Genomic DNA, 18,064 nt, shown 5'->3' with positions numbered 1-18,064 from the left:
TTTATCAGGGCATCCGTCATAATATGCGGGTTGCTTAAAATGCAAATAAAAAGTGTAGAGATTCAAAGGCTAAAGAATTTTCAGGTAGAATGCAAAGTCCAGGGGATCGCTTCTATGCAATAGAGTCATTTAATTTACATTTCTATCATTTTAATGAAAACACAGAAGAAACAAGCAATAATGGATATGTCTTAAGCTCTCGGTTTTTTGGTTGGAATTTCCTTTCTTTCACAATCTCTCTCATGGAATAAAAAAGTGAAAAGGGTAAGAGAGAGGAAGGGAGGGATAGGGAATAGGATGAGAAAGCATATTAAGAGGCCATTACCTCAGCCACTTTGGAAAGTTCAGTCCAATCGTCTTTATTATAGCTGCACATGATACTGGCGATGACAATCTGAAAAGATAAGTATTGGTTTATACAATGCTGTATTCCTGAATAATTCCTTCTGCATATATTGCAATGTTTCTGCTTCTAACCCTCTTCTGATCCTATTTTGTTGATATAACTGCAATACAGCAGTCTTGGGGATTTATTTATTTTTAAAAACTCATGGTGATAAAAGACAACGAATGTTGGGCATGAATGGGATTGGGAGGCACTGTGGGGCAAGTAACAATCTTCCAGCACAACCAACCTGAAATCAGATGGTTATTTAACACCCCCTCCCCAACAATTCCTCAACCCTTTGGCCTTTTCCATTGGAATTCTGTTAAATGTAAAGATGCCAAATTCAATATCTTAACAGCTATCTTAAAAAACACACACAAAACCTTAAATTTGGCAGCACCTATATCAGGAATGTTGGAGACAAGCAAATAAATAAGATAAAACTAACAGAAAATAAAATTGAATTTTTGCAAGCAAGCTGGAGACAGGGAAATTCGTATGAGAATTTTCTCTCCAATACAGTGGAGTATTCCTCCTTAGAAATCATCTCCATGTAAGAAAATAATGTAATGTGCAAAGAGTCTCTAAATATGCACAAACACACAGGTTTGCAAAAGTTAACATTAGGGAGATACAAAGGAAATTGACGGCAACTCAAAAACCCAACAACTTCTTCTCTATAGGTGCAAATTCGCAGAGTCAGACAAGCAGTTACCAACAGTAACTGGAGTTTCGAATGGGTCACATTCTTATTTTGTATACATCCGGTCTCTTCATAGAAATGCAACAGATTTCAACCACTCCTTGCACGGTCCCACTGATTACAACTCCCCCCCCCCCCATATGGGTGTACATGTGAATTCACGCTCACATATCAATAGATTTAGGGGTAGATGACACAATCAACTCTCCAAGTGTCAAGCTCAGGAGGCACCTGCCCCAAAATGTCCCTCAACTATCCACTCTGTCAACGATTGAGCAGCTGGAAGCAATTCGCACAAGCAATTCATCTTCACTTTGTAAAGCTGGCAGTACTGACATACTGTACGTGGCCAATACTGTGTTAACTTCTTTAAAATGATTCTTTGTATGGGCTTTAACAAATGGCATGCACAATAGCGACTGCAGTCAGAGGCATCCATGCAAATTTATCACCTTACGTGGCAGGGATGAATCATGCATGCACAATGTGTATTCAAAACAATGGCACAGGCTACAATTCAATCAAAAATAAGGTGTTACAAATTAAATGGCTGGAGGGAGGGTGCCATTGATGCTCCTTACCTTGGGCATCTTTGGTTTGGGGCCAGTCTATTATATGCAAGAACTGTTATCCTCAGTTGATAGGTATCTGAATATGATACTTTCACGCACATATATACTTATCAGCTAAGGATCAGCTTACACAAAGAACAAAGTGATGTGACTACAATTATGCCACAATAAAATCCTTAATCTTCACAGTGTCGTGGGACTCTGTTCTTGCCACAACATGCGTATCTTCTGCCGCTGCACCCCCAATATTTGTCTCAAATTGAGTGAGGCACAATAACTAATAAATCTGTCATCTACTATAGTTTATTTGCTGGAAGAAACTGTGATGGTGCCAGACTATGTTATTATCTGAAAGCAACAAAAGGCGGTATGTTCTGCAGCTTCATTGTGTGTATATGAGAGAGATGCAGATTTCCGTTTTATAGCAAAATTATCTCAAACATTAGGCTTAAACTTTCCATGTGGAGATAATTGTGACTGACAGTGCTGTCCAAAAGCCCTTCTTTCAAAGGAAGGTAGGCGGTGGCAGTTGTGGGGAGAGATGCTTAATTGGATTACTGACATGTGTTCAGTTAAGAGAGTGTCCTAATTTTCAAATAACTTTATTCTTAATGTACTATGTGTTAACTGTCCTTCTATTCTTTACAGACACCCAAAAAAGCTTCTAGTCTAGGCCCAATTCAAAAGGGTGCTAAAAGGTAAAGGACCCCTGACAGTTAAGTCCAGTTGTGGACGACTCTGGGGTTGCGGCACTCATCTCGCTCTACAGGCCGAGGGAGCCGGCATTTGTCCACAGACAGTTTTTCCGGGTCATGTGGCCAGCATGACTAAGGCGCTTCTGACACAACGGAACACCGAAACCAGAGCAGCGCACGAAAACACTGTTTAACTTCCTGCTGGAGCGGTACCTATTGTAAAGGGAATTGGGGTTGCTCGTGCGTAAGTGGCCGCTGGTCTAGGCAATGTTGTCTGGCTAAACTTTTCCCTGGCTGAACAGCACTTTCTCCGTGGCTGTGTCAGTCACTGGCAGAATCCGTCAGTGGGCGTTTCCTGAACTTCTTCCAGCATAAAAGCTCTTTGACACCAAGTCGCTGCCTAGCCTCCCTGCACGGAAGTTTTCTGCGCAGAGTGGGTGTGGCCAGCGGAGGTCCTGGGCTCTCCCCGCTGGTCTCTGTGGAAGTGTCTTGGAGCCATCTCTCCAAAGTCCTTCCCGGCTCCCTTTTCTTCCTGGTGTCACACTGATTTCCTTCCTCCGAGGAAGTGTTCCCTCTCTCCCGGCTGGGTCCTTCTCCTGCATCGCTAGGGAGCCTTACCTCCACTCTTGGCTCCAATGGCAGTTCCCTGACACCTATTTATCTACTTGCACTTTTGGGCGTGCTTTCGCACTGCTAGGTTGGCAGTCTGGGTGCTAATAACCTTTAAAACAGCCTTCGTCTAGCTGATGCTTTGCAGAAGTTTTGGTCTATCCAATCCTATCAGCCCCAGCTAACATGACCTGGTTGTGGCTGGAGCTATCTGGAGAACACCAGGTTGGCAAAGCCTGATGTAAAGCCTTAAATGAATTGGGGCCAAGTTACCGGAAGAAATCCCCCCTCCCTTCTGTTCATACTTGCCCAGAGATCTTCATTGGAGACTTTTATCCAGGTTCTTGCAGTAAAGAATCTGGCTGCATGGTGGCCCTGCAAAGGAGGGGTCTCACCACCCTATATTTCTTGCTAATGAGACCATCACACAACTTTAAGGAAATGGGAGGGGGACGGGACAGGACAAGCTAAGACTAATCAGTGGCTTTTAAAACAAAGCACTGTGGCCCAGTCACAGCACCCTAAACCCCTTTGCAAAGGTAGTAGCTATGTTGCAAAGGAACAAACTTGACAAGGCTTGATCTGGGATAAAAAATGGCCACAACTTTATTGGTTACAGATGTAGGTGGACTTTGGCTACTGGAGGGCTAAAATTTAGAACAGGGTTGTGCCAAGGATTGTGGCTTCCCCAAGACACTAATCTACCAAGGTAGCCACACTCAGGCTACTTCCATCTAGATCCCTCTAATAGGGTACCCTGAGTTCACACTTGCTTTAGGTTGGGGGGTGATGCATCACTTCACGCAAACCTAGATGACTAAAATTCCACACCCAAAGAGTTGTGACATTTTACTATGAGGAAAGCAAAACCACCCAATGGGCCCAATCTCTTTGCAAAAATTCCTTACCAGCTCCGAATACGGCAACCATTGGGAAACCATAGCAAAGACAAATGCAGCATGCACAGGAAGAAAAACACGGTTAAGACAAAATTAACTCAAAACAATATGAAGGGAAGGGGGGAAGGAGGGTTTGCTCTGCGGCCAATTGAACTACAAACACTAGACACAGTCAGCTTTTCTCCTCAGTCGGCAGACAAGAAATGCTCAGGTCCAATAACCAGACTCCGCCTTATTGGCTTACCGTGTTTCTGCATCATTTTGTGCCTTCTTTAAAAAAACAAAAGTCAAAAATAATTGTCAGCATTTTAGAATGTTGTTCTTCTAATATTCACAATTTTTTGCAAATAATTTTTCTGTAATATAATGCAGAAATATATACATCATTTATGCATGCTTCCCCTAATATATGCACTTTTGTACACATTTTGGGTGTGTGTGGAGATATATATCACAAAATTCAGAGAGGTGTGGATTTTTTTAGATATTTGTTCCAGTTTCAGAATGCATGAATCAAGTTCCCATTACAATGTGAAGTAAATGAAATCTCTACTAGTCGCACCAGAGTAGGAAGTAACCTTCACCCTCTTTAGGCGCTTTTAATTGGCTGCATATTCCAGTGAGGCACTTTTGTTATATCATGTTATTCTGTGCCATTTTGGTTTGCTTTTATCCTACTGTTGCAGGGGTTTTTTGTGTTTGTTATTAACTGTAGCAACTCCCTTGACAAACACATATTGGAAAGGCAGATTTAAAACAATAACAAAAGAATCCACATGATCCACATAGGCCCTGTGCACAGAAATGAACAGTGCATCCTGAGACTGGACTGTGGAGAAGTGCTCATCATGCAACTCAGCCTACACGTGAACTGGTGTTCCCATGATGAAAAAAGGGATACTTCCTCCTCTCTCACACACATCTACAGGCTAAGCAGAGTTGCACAGGAGGTGGATTTGGACCAAATGGTTAAAGCTATTTGCCCTACAAGAGAAAGGCCGCTCACCATTAGATCTGAGCATGGAATTTGTCTTGCTTAAGGCTTTCATACGTAACCTGTAGCATTTCAATCCCAGAACTGAACCATCTGCACAGTGCAGACAAGCAGGAACTACTGAGAGATTTTTTTCCTTTTTCTGTATCTCCCATTTGGGCATTCAGTCAGATGTGTATAGTGCTGAGTGCATTGCAATGCACACAGGTGTTCCCTTCACTTGGCTATGGCCTGAGGACACATGGTGCGATCACCTGGCTGAAGTAAAGCAGGTGTGAATACACATGATGCATTGAATTCCCTGATATTAATGTATTAATATCCACCTTCATCTCTGAGAGAGGGATCCAGCGATTCCTCTCCTCTTGGCATACTTGGGTGCCAAGGGGTTGCAGAGTGCGATTACCACATCTTTGTATGGGAGTCCAGAGTTGGAGTGAGCTGCACCAGAAGTTGTGCTGCCATGCGCAGTGTGCTTAGGATGTCCGCCAAGGCACTTTTTGGAAACATTACATTTGTGGAGACAAAAATCAATGGGTTGGGTGGTTGGGTTAAAACAGGCACACTAAGCAAAACAGGCCTGCCTTGAAAAACAAATAATGTAGATATGCAAAACATGTTACTAGCATCTGCTATCCATGTACAAAAAGTTAACCTTTCTTGGTTTTTTGGTTTTGCTAACCACCGCAAATGTTTCCTTGATTAAACATGATCAATCACTGCTGCGTGCTGCATTTTATTCAACCTTGAAAAACACACGAGAGGAACAAAATGTCAATTATGCAAACAATATCCTTTTATAATGCTGCATTTTTTATGTGAAGGCCCTTCTAGAGTTAGAGAACAGATGGAATGTTATTTCGTAAGTATTTAGTAGTCGGCAAAGCCTCTTTTCCAAAACAGTGGGCTTGCAGTTCCTAGTATCAGAGATAGAAAGCATGCTTAAATTTGCACGGGGCTAAATTAAAAAGGGTCCTTCAGAATTTGCCACCCCATTTACGGTGGTGAATATTGTGGGCAGGGGCATTCCAGTGGTTTGGGGAGAGAGGAGGCAAATTTCATCAGAGTCTTTTGGTAAGGACGGTGCATGCATCCCATTCTGAGCTAGTCTGTGGAGTGACCTCTTTGGAGCAAGAGACTGTGGCCCCACAGAGTGCCCCATGGCAACAAAAGACCTTGGGGAACCTACCATAGTCCAAAGCAGCCTGAAGTGTTCCATCTCAAGGATGCCTTAGCCAGACCCACCTCCAACCCTTCCTGCCATGAAGATGATTTTCGTATCATCAATGGTTTTCTGTGAAATCTGAAAAAGCCGAGTTTCAAAAAACGTGGAAGTGATACAGGAGACGCAATGCTTTGAATATTCTTAACTAGAATAACTGATTTTAAAGTGTTGGTTCATCTAGTACTGTATTCACTTTCAAAATCAATGATATATGTACGATGAAAATAGTGTCTTCTACTGGAAACAAAATATTTCAAAACTGGCCTCTCATTTCACGTTTATATGTTCATGTGACATCACCAGTGATGGAAAAGAAACCCTATACGGTACTTTCAATCTATTATGCATCTAGGGTGTTCATAACAGTAGAAGCTATTCATTTCCTTTCTAAGAGGCTTATTTACAAGCCACTGTCTATTCTTATATGAAAAGCGCTTATACCAAAAGATCAGTTTTTCTCATGATATTATGTGTGTGTGTGTGGGGGGGGGAAACTGGCAGGACGTGTTCAAGTGTACTTTTCTTTTCTTTTCCCTTTTGATAAATGCATTTTGCTATATTTCTAATGGAGCATATTTTAAAGCTTTTTTTCTGGCCAGTTCAGACAACACTCTCCATTAACTTCTCCATAGGCACAGTGAAGGAGCCAGACTCACTTTTCTGCTCTGTCCACCAGGCATACGTGCCCTACCCAAACATCAATGCATATAGGGGTGAAATTTGAAAAGGGTGGAGAATCTCCGTCTCTCTCTCTCTCTCTCTCTCTCCCTCTCTGTGTGTGTGTACGCGCATGTGTGTGTTATATAAGCCCAAATTGCGTGGTTGATTTGCCCACTCCTCCCAAAAGTAGAAATCAATGAGATAAATAACTGTACAACTTTTAGAAGACACCTGAAGGCAGCCCTGTATAGGGAAGTTTTAAATGATTGATGTTTTAGTATGCTTTTATATTTGTCGGAAGCCGTCCAGAGTGGCTGGGGCAACCCAGTCAGATGGGCAGGTATTATTATTATTATTAATTACATGACTCACATTCACAGTGCAAAACCATCTTTAATGATACAGGGCTTTGAGGGTCAAAACCAGCACTGTTAGTTGAAACTACAGTCATACCTCGGGTTACAGACACTTCCGGTTGCGTGATTTCGGGTTGTGCACCTCCCCAAACCCGGAAGTACCGGAATGGGTTACTTCTGGGTTTCAGCGCTTGCACATGCACAGAAGTATTAAATCACACTTTGCGCAGGCGCAGAAGCGCTGAACTGTGACCCATGAGCGCGCAGATGCAGTGCTGCGGGTTGTGGACACTGCGGATTGCAAACGTTCACAACCCAAGTGTCCACTGTATCTGGCAGTCAGGCTGGAACTAGTGTTATGTATCATCACACTTTCCTATGACTTTCTGCACTAGCTGAAGTTTTCCAGCAGTCTTCAAAGGCAGTCCCATTTACAGTGTTGTGCGGTAATCCAGCCAGAGGCTACTAGAGCATAGGGAACTGAAGCAAAGATTTCTCTGTCCAGATATTTATGAAACACATTCAGGGGGTCATGGGGGTAACCATATTTGGGTGTGTGTGTGCATGCAGAACTTCAGAGAATATTGGGTCATCTCCGCTGCTACTGGGTAAGTATAATAAAGTGATCCAGGGAAGGGGGCAATGGAGAAGACGGATTCCTAACGCAAAGACCTCAGACTCTGCTGAGGACTCAGATTCTGCCCACTGAAGTCTTGCATGGAAACCTCAGTGAACTTTTCAAGACCAGCCACCAGAAAGGACTTGGAATATTTTAAATAGACGGGTGCTGTACAAGAGCACCACTTTCAAATGAATGGAAGCTCCACAAGAGCACTGCATGCAGGCCGTCTGCAGCTCTGATTCACTTTCGTATTTTATAGACTGAAACCATTTTGATGGATACAGCTACTAAATCTTGCACTGCCCATAATCTCGTCTCTGGATAGCGCATATTATGAAGAGCATTCTCTATGGGATATTTATTTGAGAACATTTCCATGCTTTGTCCCGGCCCACCAAAATAACAATAAAATGAGATAAATGAGATAGTAATAGGAGACATGCAAAATGTTCTCTATTGTGCGCACCAAAACTTTGGGAAAAAAAGAAAGCTCTTCAATAAGGCACGGCTCGAGTGCGTGTGAAACAATAAGATGAATGCTTGGCATTAGATTACAGCATCCTAAGCTACGCTTACAATTACTGTATAATAATGAAGGCATTAGTAATTGTTGTTCTCCGAAAGACACTACCAAGATACATCCCCGCAGTTCTTGCATGTTATTTTACAACTCCCTCAGAGCTCAGAAAGAAAGACAAACTGCTGACTGATATTGTCCTCCTTTTCATTAGGTGTGTGCCTTTGCATTATAAATGCTGAGACACTGGTTTGCTTCCCCCCCCAAAAAAAAAACTTCAATTGAAATACTTGCTTTGAATATAATTCACTAGTAACGAATCTTTACAAAGAACTCTAAAATGATTTTTTTAAAACAACAACAACATGAAAGCCAAAAGTGCCCAGAGGAATTAGAGGGGCATTATATTCTTTTATATTTCCTGCTTCAAATGTGGTGCATTTGTGTTAAATCTTTGAGCTACATCCTCCCTTTTAATTTGGCTGGACAAACCATGGAATATTGCTTCCATCGGCATACCCAGTACAACTGTAATATTCGCTAGAACCCCATCTTTTCTCCTTAAGTTTCAAGTCCTTGGTGTTTACAATGGAAAGGGTTAAAAATGAATGGCTTCTCTCTTTATGGCTCTGAGACATGTAAGCCAGCCTGGTAGCATGTAGACAGCTGCTGTGGATGGGTCAGTACAGATTTACCTTCTCTCTCTGATGGTACCCATTAATAGATGGGATGAATAATAGTTGAAAAGGGAAGTCTATATGCCTCCTTTATTGTACGGGCAGATTTTGGTCCTATACAAGGAACGCTGCATCTGATAATTTACTTTACTAATCATCATCTAGTCCATGTAAACAAGCTGTTTTAACATTTGCACATGTGAGAAAGCTCATTTATCATATGGAATAATTTTAGCTTGCTACAATCGTGGACCATGAGTGCTATCCGTAGACGTTTGGACATAATAGAAAGAGTCAAGCTCTTTGAAATGGGGGCAAGACAGATGTTGGAACTCCCTCCCTTGCAAGTATGGCTGCCTTGTGGACCTTTAAAAAAAACCATATTGTGTTTTTCCCTTGGAATTTTGATTCGTCACTGGATTGAAATAAAAAAAAATAAGCTTCTTATTAAAACCTTCTTACAGCTTCAAATCCCATGCAATAAGAGAGTTAACCGTTGTAAACCCTGTCATGTCTGTGAGAAGCAGAGGAATTATCTTGTTATCAATTTAATAATGGAGCATTGAAGTAAATGATGCCATCCACTGACACCAGTAACGCTGTGCTCCCCTGGGAAATTCAAGTCTGTAGAAACTGTCAATCTAGATGGATATGGACATACTAAACAATGTACCTCCAAGTCCATAAATCTATTCTTTCGATGCCGCCTTGCTGAAAAAGATTCTACATAGAGATAGACACAAGTAATGCAGGATGTCTTGACATTACTGTCCTGCAAGCCTCCTCCTCTCCCCTCTCTCTCTCTCTCTCTCTCTCTCTCTCTCTCTCTCTCTCTCTCTCTCTCTCTCTCTGGAATTAAAAATAAATAAATAAACCCAGAGTGGTGCCAGTAAGCAGTTTAACCACTTCTTTCCTTCTTTTGTTTTGATCCACAACCTGCATTTAAGACTTGCTGCTTCTGCAGCGGGGGAAATCGCACACATGCAAACCTTTTAATAATTGAATGTGAGTGGTAGATTCTCTTGTAACAAATTACTCATCTGTTTATGCCTAGAAGCCTTCTCGGCTTTCTCTCTCTCCCCCCCCCCTTTCCCTCTTTCTCTTTTCTTTTGGCTGCTTGCTCATCTGTCGCGTTGTGGCACTGTCCGCTGCCCGACCAGATTGAGATGCAGCGGATCTTTCGCTGCCGCGGCTGTTTGTTTTTAATAAAGCAAATATCCTTCAGGCGGGCAAATAATCTCGGATAGCAGCAGCCCTCAATGCAAACATGTTGGCGTTTGTTCACAGTGGGGCAGAGAACACAGAATGGGAATGGCAAACAACAAAGGCTAAATCAGGGATGTTTCATCTGAATGCAGGAAATGGGGAGCATGCGATCAGCGTTGCATTACAGTAACCCACCTTGGGCTGCGTCTTAGGGATGGCCAGCACGAGCCTCTGTGCACATGCAAAGCAGAGAAGATCAAGTGGTGCCAATTTTAATCTAGCAACAAGGTAAGGCATTGAGCTGCTAAGAAGACGGTAGCATTGAACATTCCCGGTGGAAGTACTGGAAACCAAAGGCAACTATAGCAAAGAGGTTTTGTAGCACCTCAAAAGACTGGCAGCTTTATTGCGGCATAAGTGTTTGTGGACATGAGCTCTGCTTCATCAGACGCATGGAGTGTTATCCTAAGTCGCAGAGTTGGGGAAAGGGGACCGAGAGCGGTGATGTCGGAGGGAAATGATAGGCCGAAAGTGCCGAAAGTGACAGCGATGCAAAGTTTAATGGGGGCCCTTCTGAAAGCAGTGCTGGCATGGTAGCACAAACACCCTGGCACTGGGGAACCAATTAACACGTGAGATACAAAAATCCATTATCTAAGCCACAGGTGCTAGAACATCTTAATACTGTAAATTGCAATTCTGTGGGTTCACACCGGAGTCCACCTTCAAACCTATTTATTCAAGAATAGCCAGATTAAGGTCAGTTCTGCGAGGCTGAAACGTTTCTTTGCTAGGCTCTGTACCATGACAACTATTGCAGCAATTTCCAGAGGGGGCAGCTGTGTCAAGTCTGTTGCTGCAAAACACGCGCAGTGTCTTGTGGTACCTTGAAGACTAACAAATATATTATACCATAAGCTTTCATGGACTACAGTCCACCACCATAAATTTATTACTTTTTTATATATATAAAAAAGCCACAAGACTGCTGTTTTTACAGTAACAATGCCACACTTCCCCCTCCCATTTCTCCTCTTTCTTTGTTACCATTCCCATACCCTGCCCTTCCTTCTTTAGGTTTTTTTTAATCTTCTCTCCTGTTCAAATCTGCACGCTTGCTGTAAATTTGCCTTAATTTGCCTTCAGCCCATCAAAGATACTCTTCATTAAAGCCTTCATTTCCTGCCTTGTCCATTTACTGCTGGCTGCAGGCTTGGTTTTCCATTTATGATAAAATGAACACATCTTTATTTGGGATGTTTTTGGCAACTCATTGAGATGTTTGCTACATTCTGCTCAATTTCTGACTGTAAGCTTTTGATGGAGGGCCATGCCATTTCCAAATATAGAACCCAAGTCTTGCAATTGCGACTAATTACTTCACAAACACTTTGGCCCTGTGAAGATGTACATCGCTGGCTTGCTAAATCACAGTTTATCAGGTAGGAGGAGTCTGGGTCTCTGGACTATCCCTTTTGACTCCTCCTTTGAGAAGTGTGTTCACAGGGCTTTCTTTCTACTAGAAATCACCAGAACTCAGTTCTGGCACCTCTCAGGTGGGTGCCACTGTCATTGTAAGAGAACAAGAGGTGTGCTCATGGTGAGTTCTGGCACCTCTTTTTCCAGAAAAATAGCACTGAGTATTTGTGTCCTCTGTTTGAGGTACTGTCATAGGATATTCATCCTTTGGAAGGACCTTTATTGTGGGGCTTCCATTCCATTCCAAGTTTGGTTAAAAAAATAAAATACCCGAAGAAGGGAGACTAGGGACCTTGAATGGTTAGCACTTGGGTACCAAACTGAGCAGAAAAACAACACTTGGCCACAGTCTTCCTCATCAAGTGAAATGTATTGTGGACTCATCAGCACTATACATTTAAAACAGTATCATACTCCTTTGAACAGGGGATCCTGGTTTGTTTAGGTTTGCTGAGAGTTGTTAGGAGGCCTCTTTTCCCCTCACAGAGATTGGCTCTTAACCCACTCAGAGAACTGTATCTCTATGAGGGGAATAGGTGTCTCCATCAACTCTCAGCACCATTAACGAACTACAGTTCCCATGGTTCTTTGGGGGGAAGCCATGACTGTTTAAAGTGGTATTTAAATGCGTAGCACAGGTGGGGGCCTGTATTTCATTCTACATGCGTGTACAGTGGTACCTCGGGTTAAGAACCTAATTCGTTCTGGAGGTCCGTTCTTTTTTTTTTAATATAATTTTTATTAAGTTTATAGTATACAAAATCCAACTTCCAAACACTTATTGCCATAAATCTAGTGGACTCCCCCCATCTTCCGAACACTGCATTCTCTGTAAATTTAAAACCTCAGCAAATTGTTAACTTATTTTAAACATAATAATATATCTTCCATTTTATCGTGATATCTGGTCTCTAAACATTTCAGTCCAAATCCATTGTTTTAGTTTCAACACAATAAAATTATTTCATTACACCACTTCTGTCTTGTTGTTCCTTATTTTCCAATTCAAAAAATTAACCGATGCTGAAGCTGTAATTTCCTAAAAAGGAGCATTTTTTAACATTCATACAACTTATAATGCTTTTTCAAATAATCCTTGAACTTTTCCCAAACTTCCTCCGTTTCTTCTTCTCCCGAGTCTCGGATTCTGCCAGTCATTTCAGCCAGTTCCATATAGTCCATCAGCTGCGTCTGCCATTCTTCCAATGTGGGTAGATTTTGTGTCTTCCAGTGCTTTGCCATCAAGATCCTTGCTGCTGTAGTAGCGTACATAAAGAAAATTCTATCTTTCTTTGCCACCCTCTGGTCCACCATGCCCAGGAGGAAGGCCTCCGGTTTCTTGGGTAAGGTAAATCTAAGCACCTTTTTTAGTTCATTATGTATCATCTCCCAGAAGGCCTTCACCTTCGGGCAGGTCCACCAGAGGTGTAAGAATGTCCCTTCCTCCTCTTTACATTTCCAACATTTGTTGTCAGACAGGTGATATATCTTTGCAAGCTTGACTGGGGTCATGTACCACCGGTATGTCATTTTCATAATATTTTCCTTCAGGGCACTACATGCCGTAAATTTCATTCCGGTGTTCCATAACCTTTCCCAGTCTTCAAACATAATGTTGTGCCCCAAATCCTGCGCCCACTTTATCATGGAGGATTTAACAATCTCATCCTGTGTATTCCATTTAAGCAACAAGTTGTACATTCTCGAAATTAACTTAGATTTTGGCTCAAGCAACTCTGTCTCTAATTTCGACTTTTCCTCCTGGAAACCCACTTTTTTGTCCGCTTTAAAAACTTCCTGAATTTGAGCATAATGTAACCAATCTCGCACCTTGTTTTTTAACTTTTCCATACTCTGCAACCTCCAATTATCTCCAATTTTTTCAATTATTTCCCAATATTTAGGCCAGTGGGCCTCCATATTGAGTCTTTTCCGTGCTTTGGCCTCCATCGGTGAGAGCCACCTCGGAGTTTTACTCTCCAATAAGTCTTTATATTTTGACCAGACCATAAAAATTGCCCTTCTGACAATATGGTTTTTGAATGATCTATGAACTTTAACCTTGTCATACCACAAATATGCATGCCACCCAAAAGCATTATCAAATCCTTCCAGGTCGAGGACATCGGTGTTCTCCAATAAAATCCAATCTTTCAACCAGCAGAGGGTGGAGGTCCGTTCTTAACCTGAAACTGTTCTTAACCAGAAGCACCACTTTAGCTAATGGGGCCTCCCGTTGCCTCTGCGCCGCCGCCGCACGATTTCTGTTCTCATCCTGAAGCAAAGTTCTTAACCTGAGGTACTATTTCTGGGTTAGCGGAGTCTGTAACCTGAAGCGCCTGCAACCTGAAGCATCTGTAATCCGAGGTACTACAGTATTTATTTCTAAATTTCCACAAATCTCTCTGTCCCTAAAAATACATGTCCATGTTTCACTGCAAAATCCCATCATTTCTCTGTTGCAGAAAGAGGTTTGGGGCAGCATTAACTTGCTATTCAGAATGTTGCTTGCTGTGCTCTAACACGGCTTCCAATTGGCTCCAGCAACTCTCACGAGACTGGGAGAACTGGCACATGGATATGTTTCCATAGACAAATTCAAGTACGATCTACACTTTAGCCTCAATACTCCCTGCTCTGCTAATGAGATTGCAGGAAAAGCCCTGCCCCTTGTATATAGAAGTATAACCTCCCTTTGCCCCATGTTGAGTCCCCATTTGAATCAGAGAACTGGTGCTTAATGTGAATTAACAAGGGGAGGGGAGCATGCAGATCCAACGCTTGTTCATAGCTTGATAAACTATGGTTGAGCAAACTGAGAGCAGGCCCTCCAAGCAGACCTTCCAGAGACAGTCCCAGATTTACAGAAGCTGTCCAGGTTTCTGATTTGACCAATGGAAAGTCCCACTTTCCCTTAGGACATCCCTATTTTCATTGGAGAAATGTTGGAGGGTATGGAGTTATCTGACCCTAAGACCATCTGAAGGCAGCCATGTATAGAGAAGTGTTTTAATGTTTATGCGTGGTGCTGTGGGTAGAACCACAGAGCCTAGGACTTGCCGATCACAAGGTTGGTGGTTCGAATCCCCGTGATGGGGTGAGCTCCCGTTGCTCGTTCCCTGCTCCTGCCACCCTAGCAGTTCGAAAGCACGTCAAAGTGCAAGTAGATAAATAGGTACCGCTCCAGTGGGAAGTTAAACGGTGTTTCCGTGCGCTGCTCTGGTTCGTCTGAAGCGGCTTAGTCATGTTGGCCACATGACCCGGAAGCTGTACGCCGACTCCTTCGGCCATTAAAGCAAGATGAGCGCCACAACCCCAGAGTCGGTTACGACTGGACCTAATGGTCAGGGGTCCCTTGACCTTTAATATATGTTGGAAGCCTCCCAGAGTGGCTGGGGTAACCCAGTCAGATGGGTGGGGTACAAATAGTAAATTAGTTAGTTAGTTAGTTTGAAGAAATGTTGGAGGGCATGTTAGAGCACGCATCCAAAACAACACTTCCTCTTGCTCTTTCAGATCTTTGCTGGTGAGGGCCAGAAGTCTGAGAGAAATAAGTACTAGTGATGAGAGCCAAGAGCAAAAGAGCAAAAACAAGAAAACCACAACGATGCTCACTCAGAAGGGAATGTGGAATGAATGATCCTTACCATTTGCAGCTCAGCCATCCCCACTCAGCCAAGCATGGAAAATTCTGAATGGCTTCAGAATAGCCGGCCACCCCACTTTGCCAACCCTAGCAGGAACAGCATACTTTTAAGATATTGCCTTGGTATCGGGGGAACAGGAGAGGCCAAGGAACAATCAGAAGAGCTAATGGAAAGTGGTTATGTCTAGTTTTACAATATTTCAAGCACCTAAACTATAACCTGCAGCAAAAACTTAACAACAGGGTGCTGACACCTTATTGATTCTTGAGACCACACACTGAAAAACAAGGTAGGCAAGAAGGCAAAGAAATCCCCAGGGCTTTCCCCTTTCACTACACATTTCTTCCCCAGTATTTTTATCTGAAAATGAGGCGCAAACATCGAGAGCAACAGATGCATGCACAATAGCAAAGAAGCAGGAACAATGCAGTCTTCTTTTACCATTTAAACAAGAGACGGGGAACCTGTGGCTCTGCAGATGCTGGTGAATTCCAGCTCCCATCATCATCCTATGCTGCCTCCCATCACTGTAAGCCAGGCATAGGCAAACTCGGCCCTCCAGATGTTTTGGGACTACAACTCTCAGGATCCCTAGCTAGCTGGATCAGTGGTCAGGGATGATGGGAGTTGTAGTCCCAAAACATCTGGAGGGCCAAGTTTTCCTATGCCTGCTGTAAGCTGATGGCATCCCCTGTGAAGTATCTTCACAGATGGGACACCTGCCCCCAAATTGCCCAGGCGCACCTGGAAAATGAATTCTTACCAGACGCATTGTTGCTTCGGAACTATTTGTTTTTTCTACGTAGGAGAGCTGAAAATAATGCCAATCTATTTCATATCTGGCAATCAAGGGGTCCCTTTCATTTCAGATAGCACATGGGTAGATGAGTCTAAAAGCCTGGGACACAAATTTTCATGGCCTTCTAGCAGCTATCATGGCTAATTTACCAGAAGTATTGTACTTAGCGTTTACTCTGGAAGTGTATACTCGATTCTGACCAAACTAAGCCTCCTAGAACAAAATATACATCAGGAGGTTTCTACAAAATAGGCACTCCCCCCCTTACCTTCACACAATTTGAAATGATGTATTAGACTACCAGCCCACAAAGGGAAAAATAGCACACAGGAAAAGTATAGAAGCTTGTATTTCTGGCATCCTTCTACATATTTGAAAATAGCACATACACACACTCTCCTTGGCCCAAACTGATAGCTCGGCACAACAAAGGGCTCTTAACAGCTGGGCTTTGCAGCTGAAGGTGGATATCCCCATCTGCTCCCTTCCCCAAATATTCAGTGCTCAAACTGAGCCAGCATTTGCTCAATACGAGAAGCTGCTTTCAGTGCCAGGTCTCAGCTCTGAACATATGAAGACTAAAGCAAAGGAACACCAGGCATGTGCAAACTTTTTTTCCAGTTCAGTAGCCTTGATCAGCCTACATATTACCCCCCTAAAAAACAAAACTAAACAAAAACACAAGTGAAAAACACAAAGGGAAATGACGACATTTGGAAAAGAGATGTTTGCTGCTATTACCCTTCTGTGAAGAAGCTAAAAGCAAAAAGAAGATCCAAATTTTTATTTTTGCCCAGACCTGTTACCCATAAAGAGCCATTCCCAGCAAACTTTGCAGCCAACTATGTACATTAATTTTTTTCTGCCAGGCAGTGCCTGGTAGGTTTCAACATCTGTGAAGTACTGAAGGGCCTCTAAACATGTGCAAAATACATTTGGTCAAAAATATACCACTCAAATTAACCTGAACACGTTAAGAAGCAGGGAGAATGTGGGAATTCCTAGAATAAACTGCAGGTATCCAGAGCAAAGCAGCTATCAAGATTTCACTTCTTTTTCTCCCTCATCAACAAACAGAATGCAGTTTGTTGTATGCTAAGATTGTGTTTTAAGAAGTTTGTCCTGAGCAGGACCCACTAGTTATGGGAGAACAAATAGGCAGAAAGAAATATGCCAAGAATGTGACTGGATTTTATGAATAAAGGTTAAGGATCTCCTTAAGAACGACTAATATCTATTTCTCATGGATAAGGGAGTAGAAGGAGCGTCTCCTCCCCCATCGTTCTGCCCGGACACTGAGGTCCAGCTCAGAGGGCCGTCTGGCGGTTCCCTCACTGCGAGAGGCCAAGTTACAGGGAACCAGGCAGAGGGCCTTCTTGGTAGTGGCACCCGCCCTGTGGAACGCCCTCCCATCAGATGTCAAAGCGATAAACATCTACCTGACATTCAGAAGACATCTGAAGGCAGCCCTGTTCAGGGAAGTTTTTAATATGTGACATTTCAGTGTATCTTTTATCTTTGTTGGAAGCCGCCCAGAGTGGCTGGGGAAACCCAGCCAGATGGGCGGGGTACAAATAATAAATTATTATTATTATTATTATTATAGATACAAACCAGCTCATACGTTAATTACCGTAATAGTGACTGAGCAAACTAAACATAACTCATACGTATAACTTCATTATACACTAAATGCAACCAATACTTTTTCAGCTGCCCAATCTTCCCTCAGGTTCCTGTTTCTCAGCCCACTGCTTTTTCTGTAGTCCACCTTCAGACATATTATCCCTTGGTCATTGTCTCCTCTGTTCAGGACACAGTTTGTCCCATAAAACTGCTCCTTCCCCTAGAAAATGTAAGGATTAAATCCCAGCCATTCTGACAACTTTCCCTTTCCTCACTGAAGCTGAACGACAAACATTCTGAGCAATGAGAAAGCGCGTTTACATTCCGTGCTACCCTGCCGTCTCAGCTAATCAGCATCCAGAGGGTTCACTTCCATGCATGATACAATAT

General features: G+C 42.7%; 1 protein-coding gene across 2 annotated transcripts in view; it reads right to left on the bottom strand.

Annotated features, from left to right (window-relative positions):
- The window catches only part of DPYD (dihydropyrimidine dehydrogenase), a 505,368-nt gene that overhangs the window by 154,726 nt on the left and 332,578 nt on the right, over window positions 1-18,064 (bottom strand). For both annotated transcript variants that reach the window (XM_081914137.1, XM_081914136.1), the window contains exon 15: window positions 326-394. In XM_081914137.1, coding sequence (XP_081770263.1) covers window positions 326-394 — 69 coding nt within the window. The remainder of the gene's footprint in view (window positions 1-325; window positions 395-18,064) is intronic.

Source organism: Podarcis melisellensis, assembly GCF_964234715.1.
Source record: "Podarcis melisellensis genome assembly, chromosome: 6".
Classification (NCBI taxonomy): domain Eukaryota; kingdom Metazoa; phylum Chordata; class Lepidosauria; order Squamata; family Lacertidae; genus Podarcis; species Podarcis melisellensis.
Note: the sequence above shows the minus strand (reverse complement) of the source record. Positions and strands in the feature narration are given on the sequence as shown.